At 50.8% G+C, this 20096-nt stretch overlaps 1 protein-coding gene across 1 annotated transcript; it reads right to left on the bottom strand.

The window, feature by feature from the left end:
- Positions 1-12241: 12241 nt before the first annotated feature.
- Positions 12242-13243, bottom strand: LOC124690323 (putative cyclin-F2-1). Its single transcript, XM_047223719.1, has one exon. It carries the CDS (start codon positions 13241-13243, stop codon positions 12242-12244), a length of 1002 nt encoding a protein of 333 aa, XP_047079675.1.
- Positions 13244-20096: the final 6853 nt, after the last annotated feature.

Raw genomic sequence — 20096 nt, 5'->3', positions numbered from 1 at the left:
ACACATGTGTTGCATGTGTTTGGTTTGCAGGGATTTGAAATGCAAAGGTCACCGCGAAATATGAGCCATGGGTACTAGCTTCCCAAGTACGTGGACCAATGCTTCTTCATTACCGACCCGCAAAAGCCCAGCCGTGTTGTCGTGAGGAGAGGCAAAAGGAGCATCATCGGAATGGATGGAGCCGCCAACGAGCTAGACTTTGACCAGTACGGCGATCCGAAGATGGAAGATGACGACGACGATGATGAAGAACCATACACAACAAGAAGAAGCAGGACCACCCTACCTAAAGGCCGTCCATTCAAGAGAAGAAGTCTAAGAGTTCCGGGCTAAATTATTCAACCGCGAGAAAGAAGGGCAAGAAGATTGTGAAAAGATAATATGTATCATTTTCTTGTATGAATAATGGATGTCATATTGTTAATCTACACATTGTACCGATCAAAATAGACATATAATTTATATTTTTGGATATTTTCTAGATTCTATAGTATTTTAAATATTCTACATAATTATAATTATTTATGCCTTTTATTTTGGTGTATTATGCTATTTTGGATGTTTATTATAGTGTTAAATCAATTGAAAAAGAAAAGGAAAAAATTGGGGCCGCCGGGGTTCGAACCTGGCCGGCGGGGTTTGGCACAAACCAACCGGGGACAGAGCCGGTGCGGTACTAATCGGAATATGTCAAATCCCCACGCGTTTTGCTTTTGACCTAGACATAAAGTGGTAGTGGCGCACCCCTAGAGGTGCGCTATTGCTAAGCCTCATAGTGGCGCACCACTAGAGGTGCGCTATTGCTAAGGGTGTCTGGGACTTAGCCAAAAATCCCCCGTCCCGACCACGCATCCTCCATTACCCATTCTTCCCCAGTACCACTCGATCCTCTCCGACGCCGGCGGCCGCCCCTCCCCCGAACGACGCGAGCGACCCCGGCGACGCCCTCCTCTCCTCGCCACCTCTCCGACGCCACCTCCCACCGGCGGCCACCCCTCCTCTCACGCGAGCGGCCATAGACACCGGCGCCCAGATCCCCTCCCCCTCGATTACCGCCTGCCACCGTCGCGTCGCCGCAGGTGAGGCCCGTCTCTCCTCCCTCCCTCTCTGACCTAGCGGCGTCCCTCCCTCTACTAACCACGTCATGGACACCAGCGCAGGCGCCCCAGTTCTTCATCGGCCACCAGTTCGTCAACGGCCCCAGTTCGTCGGCCACCAGTAGGCGCTCAACCTCCCTCCCCGACCCCATCTGCCAACCTGCGCAAGGACACCATCCGCCTCGTGCCCGACCCCGAGGACCCCAACCGCCTCCAGCCCGCATCGCCGTCGCCGCAGGTGAGGCCCTCTCCCCTCCCTCCCTCTCTGACCTAATTGGTGCACCTATATTGTTCCATTTTTGTTCAATTTAAGGGGAAAAAAGAACACAAATGCTACTTGTTGTAACCTTAATTTGTAGCTTGTGTTGAGGTGTAACAGATGGAAGTTTGATTTTCGATGCTCCGTATGCACTATGCAATGATGCTCTGTATGCTTCACTATGTGCTTCAAAAATGAATGTAGAGTGTTTGCTTTCACTTGCCAATGCAGAGTGTTGATAGGTAGTTGTAGTTTTCATGCCTAGGTTACTCGAATCTTACCGAGATTTCTGAGTTTTCATCTCGTTACTTGGTGTTGTTGCTGCCGCTAGATAGGTGCCGACCGGTGAGCATTTCCTTCTAAAAAAATACAGAGCTACCCTTTAAGAGTGAAATAGGCCAAATCTAACTAACTTGTCATTTTTAAGGTTGTTGCTCGGTGCTAGATAGGTTGCTGCTGCTAGATAGGTTGCTGTCTGCTAGATAGGTTGCTTGTTGTTAGGTGCTGCTTGCTTGCTTGCTATGCTGCTGCTATGTGTTTTTCCCTAAGTGATGAAAGAGTGCAGTAATTCATACATGGATGTTTCTGTTCCTCAGTTTGAACTCCATAGTACCATGAACAAGTTTGTTGTGGTGTAAAGTGAATACTTTGCTAGCTCCCTGACATGGTTTGCTTGCTGGTAGTGTGCAAAGTGTTGATATGCATACTTTAAACAGATATGCCGCTTATACATGGTTACTTTATTTGATGGCTGGCTTGTGGCCTTGCTTGCTTTTCTCGGTTCTACTTAGTTGGCCTAGGAGTGATTTCCTGGACCCTAAGTATATACTTCTACAGACTAGTGGATTTCGGTTCGGTGAAGGGATGTACTATATATTTTTGATAACAACAAATGATGTACTTGATTCTTTGGCCCCGGCAAGCATATTATTGAATTAATTAGGAATTTGGAACATGGTGAAATGATATATTTCAGAATCACTAGCATATTTGAAATGCTGCTGCTGGTAATTGCTTCAGGCCTGCTACTTACGCTGCTATAGCTTGTTGCTGCTAGCTAGCTTGGTGCTAGCTGCTGCTAGGTTGCTTGCTGCTGCTAGCTTGGTGCTGCTGCTAGCTGGCTGCTACTAGCATGCTACTAGGTGCTGTTGGATGGTGCTACTGGCTGCTCAGCTTGCTGCTGCTACTTGCATAGTTTACAAGGTTGCTGTCAGCTTGGGCATTGGTGTACTTTTGTTAAATTGTAACCATTGTTTTTGTGGAGCAGCACATGGAGAAGCACTTAGTGCATTTTATTGTTGATGCTGATGCTGCTGCTAGCTGGTGCTGCTAGCTAGCTGTTGCATGCTCCTTGCCATCTGGTGCATTTTGTTGTTGCTACTGCTGCTAGCATTTTGTTGCTGGTGTGTATATGGTGTCATTTTCTTGTGCAGGGATCGACAGAGTTGCCCATTATCGCCGAAATGTTGATTCATTTCCGTTTCGGCGAAAATGGGGCACTCATATGTCCATAAATTAGCATAGGTCATGCCCAATTTTTCCGTGAAATCTTGCGCTAACTTTATGCATTTTTTCCTACTTAGTTCGAACATGGCCAACAACGAAGAGGCCGGCGGCAGCGGTAGCAAGCCATTCTGGATGCTAACCGATGAAATGGAGGTGATGGAGTCACAACCTCGCCGCGACGACGGCGAGGATGATGGCACCGATCCAGAGTACCGAGCGGACGATGCCGCCGATGCTGACACCACTGATTGTGCCGCCGAGGATGACACCACGGATGGTACCGGCGAGGATGACACCGGCGCACCGAAGAAGCTACGGAGGGAGCGTCGCCCGAATGTGCTCAGCACCGTGAAGCAGGCATTCACCGAAGTGAACGCCACTGGGCTTCCAACGGCGCCCCCTGATTTAGTCAAAGGTTACGCTGCCCAACTCGGGTGCATCCTCCGGAGCACGGTCTCGATCAACACCGAGAACCTCGGGCATCCCGACCGAGCGAATTTGCGCACCCTCCTCTTCCGAAGCTGCACGAACGATACGAGTTCCCGGTGGACTGCTCGGAAAAGCGTCTCATGCGGAACAAAGTGCACAATGCCGCCCTCACGAAGATGAGCACCGCCCTCGCTAGTTGGAGGAACCGAGTGAAGACAATGATTAATAATGGTGAGAGTTACGAGAAGATCAAGGAGTCAAATCCCTCGATCACCGAGCAAGACTACGCTGATTTCAAGATCAAGTGCGAGAGCGAGTCAACGTCGGATTCTAGTCGGTGGGGGAAGGACATGCGAAAACTGAACTTAGGCACCCACAAACTTGGTCCCGGCGGTTTTAGGGTGGCGCAACCGAAATGGGACGCCGCGGATAAGGAGCGTGTGAAGAACGGCCTCGAGCCCCTCTTCCCGCAATACAAAAACAAGCAAACCAGGAACTTTCTCCTGGCCCGGTACCGTCTTGACCCGAAAACAAAGGAGCTCACCACCACTCCGGATGTGAAGGAGTTTGAGGCTCTTCTGGTAAGGAATGCACCCGCTTAATTAGCTCCTTTATGGTTGCATTCTTATTGATGAATCCAAATTTCTAAATGGTTCATGCATGTTCCTCCCGTAGGCTAAGGAGATCGCTGCGGAAAGTGAAAAGGAAGCTAGTAGCGGCGCGGGGTCCACGAGCTCCTCGCAGTGTGCCCCTTGGGACAACCCTTTAAATAGGGCGTTGAATGCCCACAAGAAGAGGGATCCATTGAGTAAGCCGACGTCGGCTGGTCGTGTGGCCGGCGAAGGATGCTCTATGAAATGGTCGAATACTATAAGTCGGGGAAAAAGGAGAGAAAGCCCCCATCGATGAGAAGGAGGTCGCACAGCTCAAGGCACAAGTTGCGCAGATCCCGACATTGGTCGAGGAGCAAGTGCGGCAACAAGTGCAACAAATCGTGGAGACCCAACGAGAGGACGCAACGACGAGCAAGTGGAGGACCAAGTGGGCACGACGCTTAGCTCCCTCATCCCTACCTTGGTTGCCGGTCCGGACGCGTGGTATAAGGGAGGACAAAAGGGGGAACCCCCGGTTCCCGGCTCGCGGGCAGCAACTCCCACAACGTGGAGCCATCGGTGAGTCCGCAGGCGGCAACAATGGTGTCTCCGGCGGCGCCAACCTTGGTGGCTCCCGCGGCGCCAACCGTGGTGGCTCCCGCGGCGCCAACCTTGGTGTCTCCCGCGGCGCCATTACTTCAGCTCAATGCACCCGTCGCTGCGGATAATACGCCGCCCGGCACCGCGCCATCAAGCGGCCACTCCATCAGTTGCACGCCCGTCGCCGGCGGTGCCTCGACCTTAGCCGAGCCGGACGCCATCACGGTAACCAACCCTCGGCCAATGACTTCCATATCCCATCCTTTGACTAGCTAGCCATCCCTAACGCCCTACATGTTTTCCGCGAGCTCCGCCGTCGACGTCCCATGCACTCTCCTCGCACTTTGTGAACGGCGAGTTGATCGATGTTGCCAAGGCCAAAATCGTTCAACCGAGCAACCGCCGCTTACACGGTAGACCCATGCAACCCGACGTGTATAGGATTCAACCGATTCGGGTGCTTAGCGGCTACGACGACGTGGTACCTCCCTTTCAACCCGATGGTGCCGACGAAGATGATCGGGTCCTTGCCCTCCACCAATGCTTCAATTGGTCCATGGTTTGGCCAAAGAGCCAGATTCGTTTGGGGGCGAGCGACACCACCCCACGGACAGCACCCCAAGCCATGCCGGCGCCAAGCCATGGCAAGACCACCCCAACGGTGCCGCCATCAGCTGATGTGGACATGCAGATGGCACAGGATCCGAACGACGGTCCGGACGAGGACAGGACGTTCGCCAACCTGGACCGCAACTTCGATTTTGGGGTGATGGACTACGATCTCAGTAGCCAACCCTCTCAAGCTGCCGCCGAGGGGAAAACCTTTTGCAACAAGCGGCGCCTATTCTGTTCTCGGAGACGCCTCCAGCCTGCCGACTTCACCGAGACTCAGCCGATAGCCGAGGTGAGAAGTGTTATCAGTCCTAACACACCGAAGAAGGCTTGCGAAGAGGAGAATGCAGTCCCAGTAAAAATGAAGCCGAAGGGACGGAAAAGAAAGAAGAAGGATGACAAGTCTGCCAGCCAGCCGGCACCTATCCGTGCTCGGGACGGGCCACCGAGTGCCCAAGAATATCGAGGCGAGGGTGCATGTGTCGGGTGAGCGGATGCTAATTCAAAGATTGTACGATGCTGCACCCGGTCCTATGCGATCTCTCGGTTGACGGTATTCAGTTTATGGAGGAGCGGCGTCTCGGGGAGAAAGATAATGGATACCCGGTGTATATTGCCAAGGTGCCCTCGGGCGTTGGCTTTGTCGATAGTGGCTTCGCGGAGAAGATCTTCCTCGCGGTATGATGACATCTTTGCCATGCTGAACAGCTTATCCGCTGCACTACACCTTCATTCGCCTATACTCGCTCAGCAAGGCGATGCGGATCATTAGAAACAACATCCCGGACATCGCGATAGCCGACCCCTTCTACATGCGTGCCGTCCACTTGGCCACCGCCGGAGACCGGGCAGTCGCGAGTGGATACCTCAAAGACTTCTTTCTAGCGAACCGAAGAAGTCTAACATCCTCCTGCCTGTATTTCCCGAGTAAGTCACCCCCTCACCGTACCGGTCTTAACTCGTGATTTTTTTAGATTTCAATCGTCATGTTCTTAAACATTATGTGTTCTACGCAGAGACAAAACCTGCACACTCATCTCCATAACCCCGAAGCATTCCGTGGCCACATACCTCGATGCGGACGGTAAGTCAACCACGGACTACACGAATGTCAAGGCCGTACTTGATGATGCTCTCAATGCCTACGTCAAAGCGAAAGGCAACATGCAGAGGCCAAATGTTAGGTACGGGAAGCATGTGTTCAAGCACCAAACAAAGTTTCCCTGCGTCAAGAAGCCGCCTTCTAGTAACAAGGATGCCTACTACGCCCTCTATCACATGGATAAGTTCATACGGGACCAGCAGCAGACTTACGCTACCCGAGCATCTCGGAGACCGGGCCAACAAATTGGCGCGGGTCCCCGACGACGGCATCAAGCAAGACTTCTTCCGCATCCAAGTAGAGTTTTGTGAAATCATCCATCAAGATGTCGTTAGAAGCGCGGGGGAGTTCTGCGCCGGCTATCAGCCGTCAAATAGTGACATAGACACAATGCTCCAAATGCAGGGTGACGACTACCGCTCATGGATGTGCTTGAAGAAAGGCGGCGGTTTTATCCACGCTCCGCAAAAGTCTTGATGTGCGAGCCTAGTTATGTAGTTGTGAACTAAAGACGAGCTTGTGTTGTAATAAACTTTATCCAAGCACTTTACTTGCATGTCTGTTTAATTACTAGTTCGGCTATGTTTGTGAACTTATATATATGGCTCTGTCGTTTTTCGCACTTGATTTGGTCCTTAATTTTGTTTGCATATGCTGATGATTAGAATGGTTGGTCACTTGTACACTCGGGGGTGGAGCAAGCGAGCCTGGTGTGATGGCACAAATATCCATGTCTTGTGCATCCTACCTGGCCTCGCTTACTCCATCCCTGAATGTTATAATTTGTTTTGACCAACAATGTATGAGGCATATGCTCTTTCTTCGATTTTAGTGCCGATGATTAGAATGTTCGGTCAACTGTACACTCCGGGTGTCGCTAGTGAGCCCGGTGTGATGGCACAAATATCAATCTCTTGTGCATCCTACCCGGCCTCACTAACGCCATCCCGGGATGTTCATATTTGTTTCGACCAACAATGTATGAGGCCCTTGTCATTCCATTTGCTTTGGTATCTCAAAATGCCGATGATTAGAATGTTTGGTCACCTATACACTTGGGGGAGGGGTCGATGAACCTGGTGCGATGACACAAGTATCAATCTCTTGTGCATCCTTCTTGGTTTCGCTGACCCCTTCCCTAAATGTTAATATTTGTTCCGACCAACAATGTATGAGGCATTCCATTTAATTCATACTAGCGACTTATCTCTTATTTGAGTTGGCACTTCTTAATTGCATTGGCCGATGATTAGAATGTTTGGTCACTTGTACACTCGGGGAGGGGCTAGTGAACCTGGTGCGATGACACAAGTATCAATCTCTTGTGCATCCTACTTGGTTTCACTAACCCCTTCCCCGAATGTTGATATTTGTTCCGACCAACAATGTATGAGGCATGCCTTTTAGTTCATACTACTTGGATCGTTTTTGAGTTTGCTCTTATTCGTTGCAAACATCTATGAGCGTGCACTAATGTTTCTTTGGCTTGTGCATATGTACGCAGATATGACGTGGTATGTCGTGTACAAGGGCAAGGTTCCCGGAATCTACAACGACCGGGAGGAGTGTCGGAGACAGGTTCACCGTTTTAGCGGTAACAGCCTACAAAGGGTACACCACTAGAGCGGAGGCCGAAGATAGATACGCACGCTATTTGGCGGGAGAGAGGAGGGAGCGGAGGAGGAACCGGATGAAGACCACTATCATCGGGATGGTGCTAGTACCGACTCTAGCTCTCTTCTATGTGATTGTACTTTAGATGATCGATCTTGTGTAATCATTTGCGACTTTGTAACCCCGTAACTTGCATTGTAACCTCGTAACTTCTCTAATGTGAAATCTTGTGAATCATGTGGGGCTAATGTGAAGAACTATGTATGGATGAGCTGTGCTGTTGTGTATATGTGTTATATATCCTGTATTGTGCTATTGTACCATATACAACCTGTATAAATACCTGCCAAGATACAAAAAAATCAAAATTGTAGCAGTGGCGCACTGGTCTCCCATCAGTGGCGCACTGCCACTAAGTAGCAGTGGCGCACTGCCCTGGCTCCAGTGGCGCACTGCCCTGTGATCCCCTACGATTCTAGCAGTGGCGCACCAGGCACTTCAGCAGTGGCGCACGTCCACACGCAGCAGTGGCGCACGTCCACACGCAGCAGTGGCGCAGCACCTCGCCGAAGCAGCTGGCGCACCCCAAAGTCTAGCAAGTGGCGCACCTTGGCTAGACAAGAGTGGCGTACTTGCAGCTGACCAACGAGTGGCGCACCAATTTGGAGTAATAGTGGCGCACCGCCGGACATGTCAATGGCGCACCACGCAGTGCGCCACCGTTATCAAGGCTAGTAGTGGCGCACCACTAGTGCGCCACTACTAGGAGTTAGCAGTGGCGTGATAACAGTGGCGCACCACTAGTGCGCCACTGATGGCTATATGTGGTGCGCCACTGAATGCCTTTTTCCTAGTAGTGTTACGGTGGGACCAACTAGTTATGCGCCTCGTATGGTCCCGAGAGATGGGACCAGGCCATCACGGAGTCTGAGGCCTTTGGTCCCCCTCGTGCTCTGCGAGTTAATGCGGACTTGTTCCTCTCGGTGCGCCAAAAAAGGGGAATCGCGTGGTCCACGTGATCTGAGGATGTAGACAAAACCCGGGGGGGGGGGGGGACTTGAGGACAAGTCAAGACCAAAGGATGGTAGGATTCCGGGAGGAAAATCAGTCATGGGCGTACTTCTCACGCAAACAGGAGCCTAATAGGCAGAAGCGGAGCAGAGCAGAGAGTATCTGAGGCCGTTGTGGTATCCCCTTGTGCTATTAAAGGAGGGTCATGGCCTAGAAGGACACGAGATCCAAGAAAGCATGGTGTAGTGATGGATCCATAGACAAACATGATAGAAGGGTTCAAGGAACAAGGTAGGAAAAGAGAGATAGGATAGTTGAGTGAGAGGTTCTCGGAGACATCTTCCTTCCCAGGAACCCTAGCAAGAGTTTCTCCTTCGTTGTAATCCCTCGTTCTTCCACAACCAAATCAATACGAATAACACATGCATGATGTACAGATGGCCTGAACCTGGGTAAAATCATTGTATGTGAAAGAACATTTCCCGCCCTTATGCATCGAGCCGATGGACACCCCCGGACGCAAATGGCCAGTTGGTCATTTTCAGCTTTGCGGCACGAACGCGAAGAGTCAGTTTTAGTGATTGAAATGCGCCGGGAGTGGAGATGCTCTTGCTACTATAGTTTCTAAACATCTCGGGTTTCTTTTGAGCTAGTTCATTTCATGGGTGGCTCCACCTCAAATATTTTTGGATACTGCCGTATGTAAGAAACCGCTCCAACTTTATTATAATCAGACATGAATTTTCGTGCATGAGGTGTTTCTTTAGAGTTGGATTTTCTTTTTTGTGCAAATTGTCTCTAAGGTTCCGTCTGTGATACTCAAGTTTGTACTAGTGAGAAAATCCGTATATACTATGAAAATCGGAAGAGTCATGGCCTAAACCTTAACCTCTGAGAAAATAAGAAGGATAAATGTTTTTCATCAATTGCATTTATATATACATCACCAATTGCAAAAGGGGATTTTTTTTTTGGAGCGGCTATCTGTAAGTTGATTGGCGAACTTTATTTCTTAGTCGTCATCCTAAGCGTTGATTTATTTGCCCAACGAAACTCGATCAATATTTGCATATTTTAGAGATTGTTTGCAATTTAGTCATTATACAAACAATTATTTTTCTTGGGACTTAGGTACAGAAAATCCGAATAAAACATGCCGGATTGCTAACTCCAGGTTAGTCGGGAACTAAGTTAGAACCCGATCAACTCACCGACCGTTAGGTTTGCGTTGTGATTCGTGCATACGAGAATTACACATGGATGTGTAATTGCACACATGTGCAATTGCATATCCACTGGGCTAGGGCTAGTTACACGTGAATTACACATGAAACCAGGTTGACCGGGAATTAAGCTTGATCGGGAATTAGCCGCGTCCTAAAACATGAGCATGGAGGAAGAGTCATACCCACAAGAGCCGCGTCCTAAAACATGAGCCACGTAAAATAGAAGAAGCACAAATGTTGCTTAATCAATATATATACAGAGATTTATTACTCCGGGCAGAGAAGGATCAATGGTAGGAGAGTATCTGAAACCACAGGTCGGTGCATGACAGCATGTCTAACAGGCTCCGTATTTTTTCGCCCCTTAAAACGTGAGTAGAGGGCCTTGTATCCTGTTTTCACGGGCCGAAAACTCGCCGGAGTGGGGATACGGGTTCTGCTAGCTCGTCCGAGTTTTCGGCCCCTCAAAACAGGGTTTAGACAGCAATTTGCACAACAATTTCAGATCAAACATAGCACATCCAAAATATATGATGCATAATTCATAGTTTTAACATCACAACGCGATCATAGGCAATGTTCAAGCCACGGAAGTTCCCAAATGTGATCAACCATCAACGAGTCCATCGCCACCGGCGCCACCACTCGCCGGAGACTCACCTTGAGCACGAGCTTGACGCGCAGCCTTCTTCCTCGCAATGATGTCCGCCTTGGTCTCGTTCCACCACGCCAGCTGATCCTCGTCCATGCCGTCGGTGCGCATCATCATGATATCCCTCTCCTCGGCCAAGAGCTCCTTCATGGCATTAGCTTCTTTGAGTGCGATCATCTTCATGTCAAGCTCGGCCTTCAACTTGGCATCTTCCCGCCTTGCTTGCACCTTGGCAAGCTTCACCTCCTTCTTCTTCTCGGTGATGAGGAGCTTGGTCTCCAACGTCTTCATCGTCAATGCCTCCTTGGACTTCATGAGTTGATCCAACTTCTCCCGGAAGCTAGCTGCTTCGAGTTCTACCTTGACCCTCTCCTTGGCCTTCTTGTTGCCCTCGGGCTTGCCGGTGTTTCTCCCACTCATGTCCTCTGCTTCATCATCCATGGTGAGCAGTGCCTCCTTTTTGCACTTTGGCTCGTTGTCCCTCAACTTCCACTTAGGAAGATGTTGAAGGATGGAAAAGCAATGATGAAATTGAAATTCCTTGTTCTTCGAGCCGGCCATGTCCTTGTACTGTGCTTGAGCATACTTGGGCTGCACAACAATAGTATGTGATGTTGCTTCGGAAACCTCTTCCTCTTCGACGGGATGGTGGCGGATCATGGCCGACACGACGCCGGCGTTCGGCGCACCTCCGATGGGGACATCGACCACCGCGGCCGAAGGAGATGCATCGCCGGCGGTAGGCGGCTCTTGCGGACGATCCATGGCAGCGGGATCCGACCGGGAAGGGCGCGGCAGAGGAGATCGGGCGGCGGCGGTTGGCTTCAGCGAAACCCTTCGCGCGCAGTGGAGTGGGCGATACCGGTTTGGCCCTCTATCCCCGCTTCCACCCCGCACAAGTAGGGGGCGACGACCCGCCCCGTAATCGAAAACAGGAAAAAACGATGCGGGGGCCATTTTTACGGGACGTGCTAGACGGCCGGGTAGAGCCGAAACCCGTATCGGCGGTTATTATACGGGTTTGCCCCTTTTAAGGGGTCTGCTAGACATGCTCTAACATCATCATATCAAACAATGTATACATTTGAACGTGATTTACAAGTTACAACTCAAGATTAATTCAAGAGCTAGCTTTCTCCATCCCTAAATCTTTTACTACTCCTTGAAGTCATTAATTGGTCTTGCAGGAACTCTGACACCACATCGAAGCGAGAATCGTGATTCATCGAAAGAGTCGTCATACCCTAAACCCTAACCATCATAAAATAGAAGAAGCAGAACTGTTTCTTCATCAAGAAGAGAGATTCATTACTCATGACAATGACATGGAACAGAATTACAATCCGCAGCCACGAGGTCTGCAATAGGGAGCTAGCATCCTGCAACCACAAGTCGGTGCATGACTCCGTTCTGCTAGCTGATTTCAACTATACGACATAATATCAGCATATATAAAAGTAACAATGTTACTCCTAGTACATTTTAACCTGATTTACAACTCAAGTTCAAGAGCGCTTCTCCATCCCTAACCCTAAATCTTTCACCTGAAATCCATCAATTGGCCTTCCAGGAAGTCTGGCACCACGTCGAAGCGAGAATCGTGATTCTTCATGTACAAGGACTCGATGCCAAGGATGATGTCCGTGGGCCAGTACCCGGTCAGCTCCTCGAAATCTTCGTTCCACTGCTGCACGTCGATGGCATTCGGGTTCAGGATTAGCCTGGCGAGGAAGACCGCCGACGCTGCCACCACGGACGGCAGGAGCTGCAGCAGGCTGTAGTCGTAGAGCGATCTGTTGGCGAGGTGATGCGCCAGCCGCCGAACCTCCGAATCCTGCTCACCTCTGCCGGTGTACCTCGTGAAGTGCTCGACGAAGGTGTAGGCCGTGGGTCCGCTGAGGTCGTAGTCCAGCGCCTCCACCATGCCGAGCTCCATGTCGATCACCTCCTTGCTGGTCGTGTCGAGCCCGCAGATCCCGGCGACGGCCGTGGCGTTCAGCTTGTGTGTTGAGCACTGCTCCTCGTATTTGGCGGCGGTGTAGACGGCCGTGGCGCCCAGGAGCTGTAGCTGGTGCTCCGTGTCAGTCTCCGGCAGGGTTCTCTGCGAGAGGACGCGGTCGACGTAGGAGACGGCGCGGTGCAGCGTGCCGGGGGCGAGGTCGAAGTAGCGGGTGAAGTCGTCCATCCAGGACACGAGGTCCGCGCGCCTGGACTTGGTCATCAGACCTCCCTGCACCGTCTTCAGATACTCCGGCGAGGGCCACTGCTTGGCGTCCTTCTCCATCTTCCGGAGGTTGACGTCGATGTCAGCATCGTAGTCGGACACCTCGCACGTCGCCGGGAGCTCGATGGAGTCGTGTAGTGCCGTGGCGTGATGGATGGGGGAGGAAGAAGCGAAGCGGACAGGTGCAAGTGAAGGAAGTGCGCCGATGGCCCGGAGGTAGGCGTCGTCAAACTCAGTCGTCGCCGACTGATCGACGCAGCCTGAGAAGACGGCGGAGAGAGGAGTACCCGAAATAAGCTCAAAGCTGCAGGGATCCATGGCTTGATCCAGATGGAGAAGAGAAGGGATCGACTCTAGGAGCTAGGGCACGAGAGGAGGAAGGGTATGGGTCGAGTCCTGCCTATTTATCCATGGCTCCAGGATTGGAAACCATATCGGTCTCGTAATACGTAGTGGGTTTAATCGCTAGAGTCGGATTCCAATGGCAACCGTGGATGCTACGCTACTGTTGTTGCCGTCGCCCGTCGGTAAGATTTCGATCACAATTGGAGTACACGCGCTGCGCGGAATACATACGCTACTGGAAACGCGGCAATTGTGCTGACATATGGTATTTGCGAGTTTGGTTATTTGATGACTGAAAAAAAATATGGAAAATGCTTAGTATGATGGCGATTTACACAAAAATAACCCTTTGTTGCAACTATAGCACAGACTGACCCTCCGGGCAAACTATTTCACCCATATCTAACCCTTTTGTGTGGCGCCCCTCCCATGGGTGCCACACATGCACCAGTGGCGCCCGTGCCTTCGGCGCCACTCTCCCAGCCGACGTGGCGCCCTCGACGCTGAGCTGGTGCGCCGGTCCGACGTGGCAGGATGTGTGGCGCCGCTCCCATCGGCGCCACACATGCACTTGTAATTGTCCAAAACATACTGTAAGACAAATCGTCTGGGACTTAGCCGTTTTGACGAGGCACTATGTGTGGCGCCGATGCCACGGGCGCCACACATCCACTTAAGTGTGGCGCCCGCGCCCGCCCCCAGCCCGACCCAGCCTTCTTCTTTCTTTCTCTCGTCTCTGCTTCTCCTCTAACTGCCGCCGCCGGCCGCCTCTCCTCCGCCCCCACCAAATCCTCCACGGATTGGACAGATCTGGCCGGTCAGATCCATCCCCATACAATCCTCAAGGTATTCCCCTTCGTTGCCCTTCGATTCATCCAAGATTTGCTCCGATTTAATTCGATTTAGACATGGAACCTAGATTGGAAATGTTGGTTGTTGAATCTATATTGATGTGTATGTGTTGAAATTGATAGCCTCGTTGTATGCATGTGTTTGAACCATAGACTTGTGGAAACTCTAGACATCAAATTTCATGAATGTGTATGTGTAGGAACCCTAGATATGTATGTGTCCATATTCTTATGCAAATGCATTCAAATGTGTTACATATGCCTATTATTTGTGATGGAATGGCTCATAATATGGTTTTTTATCCCTAGATATGTATGTATATGTATGTATGTGATGTATGTGTGGTGGCTTATTTGGATATATTCTCATGTATGTGTTGCTCATATTTATTAGGAATGGCTCATAATATGGTGTATTTGTGTAAACATGTAGGATGGTGTGGCTCCTAGATCAAGAGTATGACAGGGATCACCGGGCTTTTCATATGACAGAGAAGAGAACGGATCTTCACCATTTGAAGATTCGTTACCATGGCACAGTGGATATAGCGTATGACGAGAGGTACACGGAGTTAGCCTACCGGTCTTCTCCCGTTCATATCGCTTGTAAGCCGTGGGGGGCCGAACATGAACGCCGCGGCACTCACCGCCCTTGTCGATCGGTGGAGGCCGGAGACGCACACCTTCCACTTGAGGGCCGGCGAGATGACCCCTACTCTTCAGGATGTTTCCATGATCCTTGAACTTCCTATTCAGGGCGAGCCACTGTGTATGAACACAGCTTCTGATGGGTGGCGCCGACAGATGGAGGACCTTATTGGCATGGATCCTCCGCCGCCAGAAGATCCAAAGGCGAGGGCTCCCGCCGCCGCAACTTTCTCTTGGATTAGGCTTAACTTTGGACAATGCCCTCAAGGGGCCAACATGGACACTCTCAGGACGTACACCCGCGTGTACTTATGGTACATGATTTCGAGGACTCTCTTTCCTGACAGTGGTGGGAAGCTGGCCCATTGGTGTTGGCTCAAGGCGCTTACGGTGTTGGAGCACCGGTGGAGTTGGGGAACAGCGGCACTTGCCTACATCTACCGGCAGGTGATGATTTGTTCTATGTACTATTCTTCTATAGTAGTGTACTAGACAGAGTACTAACCAAATGTCTTATATACGCAGTTGGACGAAGCTTGTCGCAGAACTGGGAGCGGCGGTATTGGTGGATGCTTGTTCCTACTTTCCGTATGGAGCTGGGACCGCCTATCAGTTGGGCGGCCCAGGATACTCAAAGAGAGGCCATGGCCTCATCACCGGAACAACCTTGATCGGGAGCCCACTTGGGCATACCTTTGGGACAATGTCTCCGAGATGACGAGCGATCCAAAGATCATGTACATGCACTACACTGAGGAGTTGGACAGTCTTACCGCTGAGCAGGTAACCGATCACTCTTTTGCAATCCGAGTTCATAAATTCTATTGGCATGTTCTAAATTCTGAAATATTTGTATGCTGCAGGTGGATTGGGAGCCATATGGTACCTACTACCGTATTGGCGCGGGGATGGCTGACCTCAACCACAAGTGCACGGAGGAGGCGCGGTTCTGGCGTATGCGCTGCCCACTCATATGCATGTGGCTTGTTGAATACCACCAGCCGCACAGAGTGATGAGACAGTTTGGGCTGTATCAAGAGTGCCCACCTCAGTGGCAAGACACGGACCAGGCGCTTCATAGGTAAACTTCTGGAATCATGCGATGGAAGATTCTTGATTGAAGAGGTAGAATCTAACTTCTTGATTCTTGCAGGCTTGATAGGCAGCGGCAGAGGAAGATCACAAATTGGCCTATCCATCATAGCGGCCACGTCACAGCGTTCCAACACTGTTTGGAAGCGATACAGAATGATGGCCTTGTGGAGATTGTGCCTCACGACTTGGCGGCTTTCAACAACTATCTCCAGTGGTTTCATCAAAGCACGCGTATCGAGTTAGTGAAACACGCGTATGATGATGACATCTTGGACGACCCCATCGAGTTCGATGAGGTTGCGCAAAGCCAGCACAACATCTATGCCCGCAAAGGGAGATCGACTTCTATTGCTTCCGAGCTGAACTTCGTGGTAATGTATTCTCTCATTAGCTAGTACATCGTCTACATTGGCATGTGCTCGCTTAAATTGTGTATAATATGTTTGTCACATCGGTCGGAGATCCAAAAAAAAGCTGACGAGTGCGAGGTTGTTTGGGATCAGAGCCACAGAGATGAAAAGCCTATCGGACCGTTGCGGCATTTCATTAAGGTACGATCACCAACTTTGAATGTACGCCATTATGTTCGGATGGCTTTGTATCCATGACTTCCATGACGCAGAACACTGCACGAAAGATGCGGCGGTTAGCCAACTTGCTAGGTTGCCGCGACGGCGAAATTCCTACATCCTCTTCTGAAGAGGTGGAGGTATGACTATTTTTTTGTTGTCAAACATGTGCTTACTAATTTCAACTTTTGTAATCTCATGTGTTCATGTTTGTGAAGATTCCTGACGACGAGGAAATTTTGAGTCAAAGCATTAGTCGCGGCAAGAAGCAAGCCACACGGTCAGCTTACCAGTTGAAGCCAAGGGGCAAGGCTCCAAACCGGTACACTCCGGAAGATTATGTCAACCGAGGAAAGAAGGTTGTCATTGAGGAGGATGAGGCGCCGCCGCGGAGATCATCTTTGAGGAGGATGGGGAACGACGAGCCGTTATCTTCAGAGGAGGAGGAGCAGGAGGAGCAGCAGCAACAAGAGCCACGGCAGCGGACGAAAAGGATGGCCGTCCGAAAGCAGCCCGTGAGGAGGGGACGTCGAGGATAAATGGATTTGTGTTGTGAACTCTATCTTCATTGCTACGTGTTCTAAACTCTATGTCATTACTACGTGTTGTGAACCCTATGTCATTTCGAACCGTGTCTGTAATGCTACTTGTTGTTTGAATCTATGTGCTACGATGTGAGCTATGATGTGTTATATGTGTATGTTCTATATGTATGAAATTGATATTGTTGTGTTCAAAATTGTTTAACTAAGGCAAGAATTTCCATGGTTTTAACACAAGTCAACAAGTGGCGCCCCTCACGCTGGCGCCACACCTCACTATGTGGCGCCCATGGCATCGGCGCCACATATGTTGATTATATGTCGAAAACATCCAGGGGCTCCGGACGCTTGGTCCTTAGCCGTTTTGGCGAGGCACTATGTGTGGCGCCCGTGGCATCGGCGCGACAATGTGAAGTGTGGCGCCCGTGGCATCGGCGCCACACATAGTGCCTCGCCAAAACGGCTAAGTCCCAGACGATTTGTCTTACAGTATGTTTTGGGCAATTACAAGTGCATGTGTGGCGCCGATGGGAGCGGCGCCACACATCCTGCCACGTCGGATCGGCGCACCAGCTCAGTGTCGAGGGCGCCACGTCGGCTGGGAGAGTGGCGCCGAAGGCACGGGCGCCACTGGTGCATGTGTGGCGCCCATGGGAGGGGCGCCACACAAAAGGGTTAGATGGGTGAAATAGTTTGCCCGGAGGGTCAGTATGTGCTATAGTTGCAACAAAGGGTTATTTTTGTGTAAATCGCCTAGTATCACCCGGGGGATGAGTCCTCCCGATCCCCCGTTTTCTTTGCCCGCCGCGTGTCCACATATGTGGAGAGACAACAAGAGGGGCCCACCTTATCGTTTTGCTCAGAGTAATCTCCCCAGCGCTCGTCAGCGGCTCCTCCGCGCACGAAAACTGCTCCCAGTTCTCGTCCCCTTCGACGCGCCTGCCTCTCAGAGCTCCTCTCTACTCGCGTAGCTCCGTCCGCCGGCCGCCAGCGCTGCTACTGACCAACCCTGCTGCTCGACGCCCTCCTCCACGCGCGAGATTGCCGCCGCTCCTAGTCGGAGCCATGTGCCGGTCGCAGCTCCGGCCACCGCCTCGTGGCCAAGCAGGGTCGTAGCCAGGACGACGACGAGGTCCACCTCCTCGAGGTCTAGATCGACGCCGGCAAGCCCATACCGGAGGCCCGCTGCGCTACACGTCTGTCGAGGCACCCCCGCTGCTACTAGCGGCGCACCCTGTTGGGCGTTGCTACAATCAACCGGCGATCGGCTCTGCTACAACCCACCGGCGTCTCTGCTACAAGCCGTCGTCGGATCTGCTACAACCTGATGCCGGCTCTGCTACAAGCCGAGCGTCTGACGGCTCTGCTACAACCACTCGCCGGCGCTGCTACAACCTACCGGCAGCTCTGCTACAAGCCGCCGTCGGCTCTGCTACAACCACTCGCCGGCGCCGCTGCACGCCGCCCGTTGATACGTCTCCAACGTACCTATAATTTCTGATGTTCCATGCTTGTTTTATGACAATACTTACATGTTTTACTCGCACTTTATAATGTTTTTATGCATTTTCCGGAACTAACCTATTAACAGGATGCCGAAGTGCCAGTTCCTGTTTTCTGTTGTTTTTGGTTCCAGAAAGGCTGTTCGGGCAATATTCTCGGAATCGGACGAAATCAACGCCCAGAACCTTATTTTTCCCGGAAGCTTCCAGAAAGCCAGAGTGGGACCAGAGGGGTGCCCTGGGGGCCCACACGTGTGGGCGGCGCGGCCCAAGGGGGGCGCGCCCCCCCCTAGTGTGAGGAGGTCCCGTGGCCCCTCCGACTCCGTCTCTTCGCCTATTTAAGCCGTCCTGACCTAAAACATCGATACCAATTGATGAAGCTCCAGAAAGACTCCAGGGGCGCCGCCACCATCGCGAAACTCCGTTTCGGGGGACAGAAGTCTCTGTTCCTGTCGGGACGGGGAAGTGCCCCCGGAAGCCATCTCCATCGACGCCACCGCCTCCATCATGCTCCGTGAGTAGTTCCCCCATGGACTACGGGTTCTAGCTATAGCTAGTTGGTATTCTCTCCCCCATGTACTTCAATACAATGATCTCATGAGCGGCCTTACATGATTGAGATTCATCTGATGTAATCGGTGTTGTGTTTGTCGGGATCCGATGGATTGTTACATTATGATTAGTCTATCTATAAAATTTGTGAAGTTATTGTTGCTGCAATCTTGTTGTGTTTAATGCTTGTCACTAGGGCCCGAGTGGCATGATCTTAGATTTAAGCTCTATACTTATTGCTTAGATTGTATCTACAAGTTGTTTGCACATGTCTATGTCCGGAACCCGAGGCCCCGAGTGACAACAAGCCGGGATAACTGGAGGGGAAGGCTTAGGTATGAGGATCACATATTTTCACCAAGTGTTAATGCTTTGCTCCGGTGCTCTATTAAAAGGAGTACCTTAATTGCCAGTAGATTCCCTAGAGGCCCGGCTGCCACCGGCTGGTTGGACAAAAGATGTTGTACAAGTTTCTCATTGCGAGCACGTATGACTATATATGGAAAACATGCCTACATGATTAATAATCTTGATGTTCTGTCTTAATGCTATTTCAATCCTATCAATTGCCCAACTGTAATTTGTTCACCCAACACTTGCTATTGGAGAGTTACCACTAGTGTAGATAGCTGGGAACCCTGGTCCATCTCTCGTCATCATATACTCGTTCTACATGTCATTGGAAGTAGTATCAACTATTTTCTGGTGCCATTGCCTCTGTGTTACTATTACTGCTGCTGTGTTACTGTTACTATTGCTCTCATATCACTGCTACTTTCACATCACCCCTGATACTAGTGCTTTTCCAGGTGCAGCTGAATTGACAACTCAGTTGTTAAGGCTTATAAGTATTCTTTACATCCCCTTGTGTCGAATCAATAAATTTGGGTTTTACTTCCCTCGAAGACTGTTGCGATCCCCTATACTTGTGGGTTATCAAGACTATTTTCTGGCGCCGTTGCCGGGGAGGCATAGCTCTACTCATAAGTTCACCTGGGGAGTACACTCTACCTCTCTCTCTCTGTTTTTGTTTTATTTTATTTTGTTTTGCTTAGTTTATTTCTGTC

Source organism: Lolium rigidum, chromosome 2 (genome assembly GCF_022539505.1).
Source record: "Lolium rigidum isolate FL_2022 chromosome 2, APGP_CSIRO_Lrig_0.1, whole genome shotgun sequence".
Taxonomy (NCBI): Eukaryota; Viridiplantae; Streptophyta; class Magnoliopsida; order Poales; family Poaceae; genus Lolium; species Lolium rigidum.
Note: the sequence above shows the minus strand (reverse complement) of the source record. Positions and strands in the feature narration are given on the sequence as shown.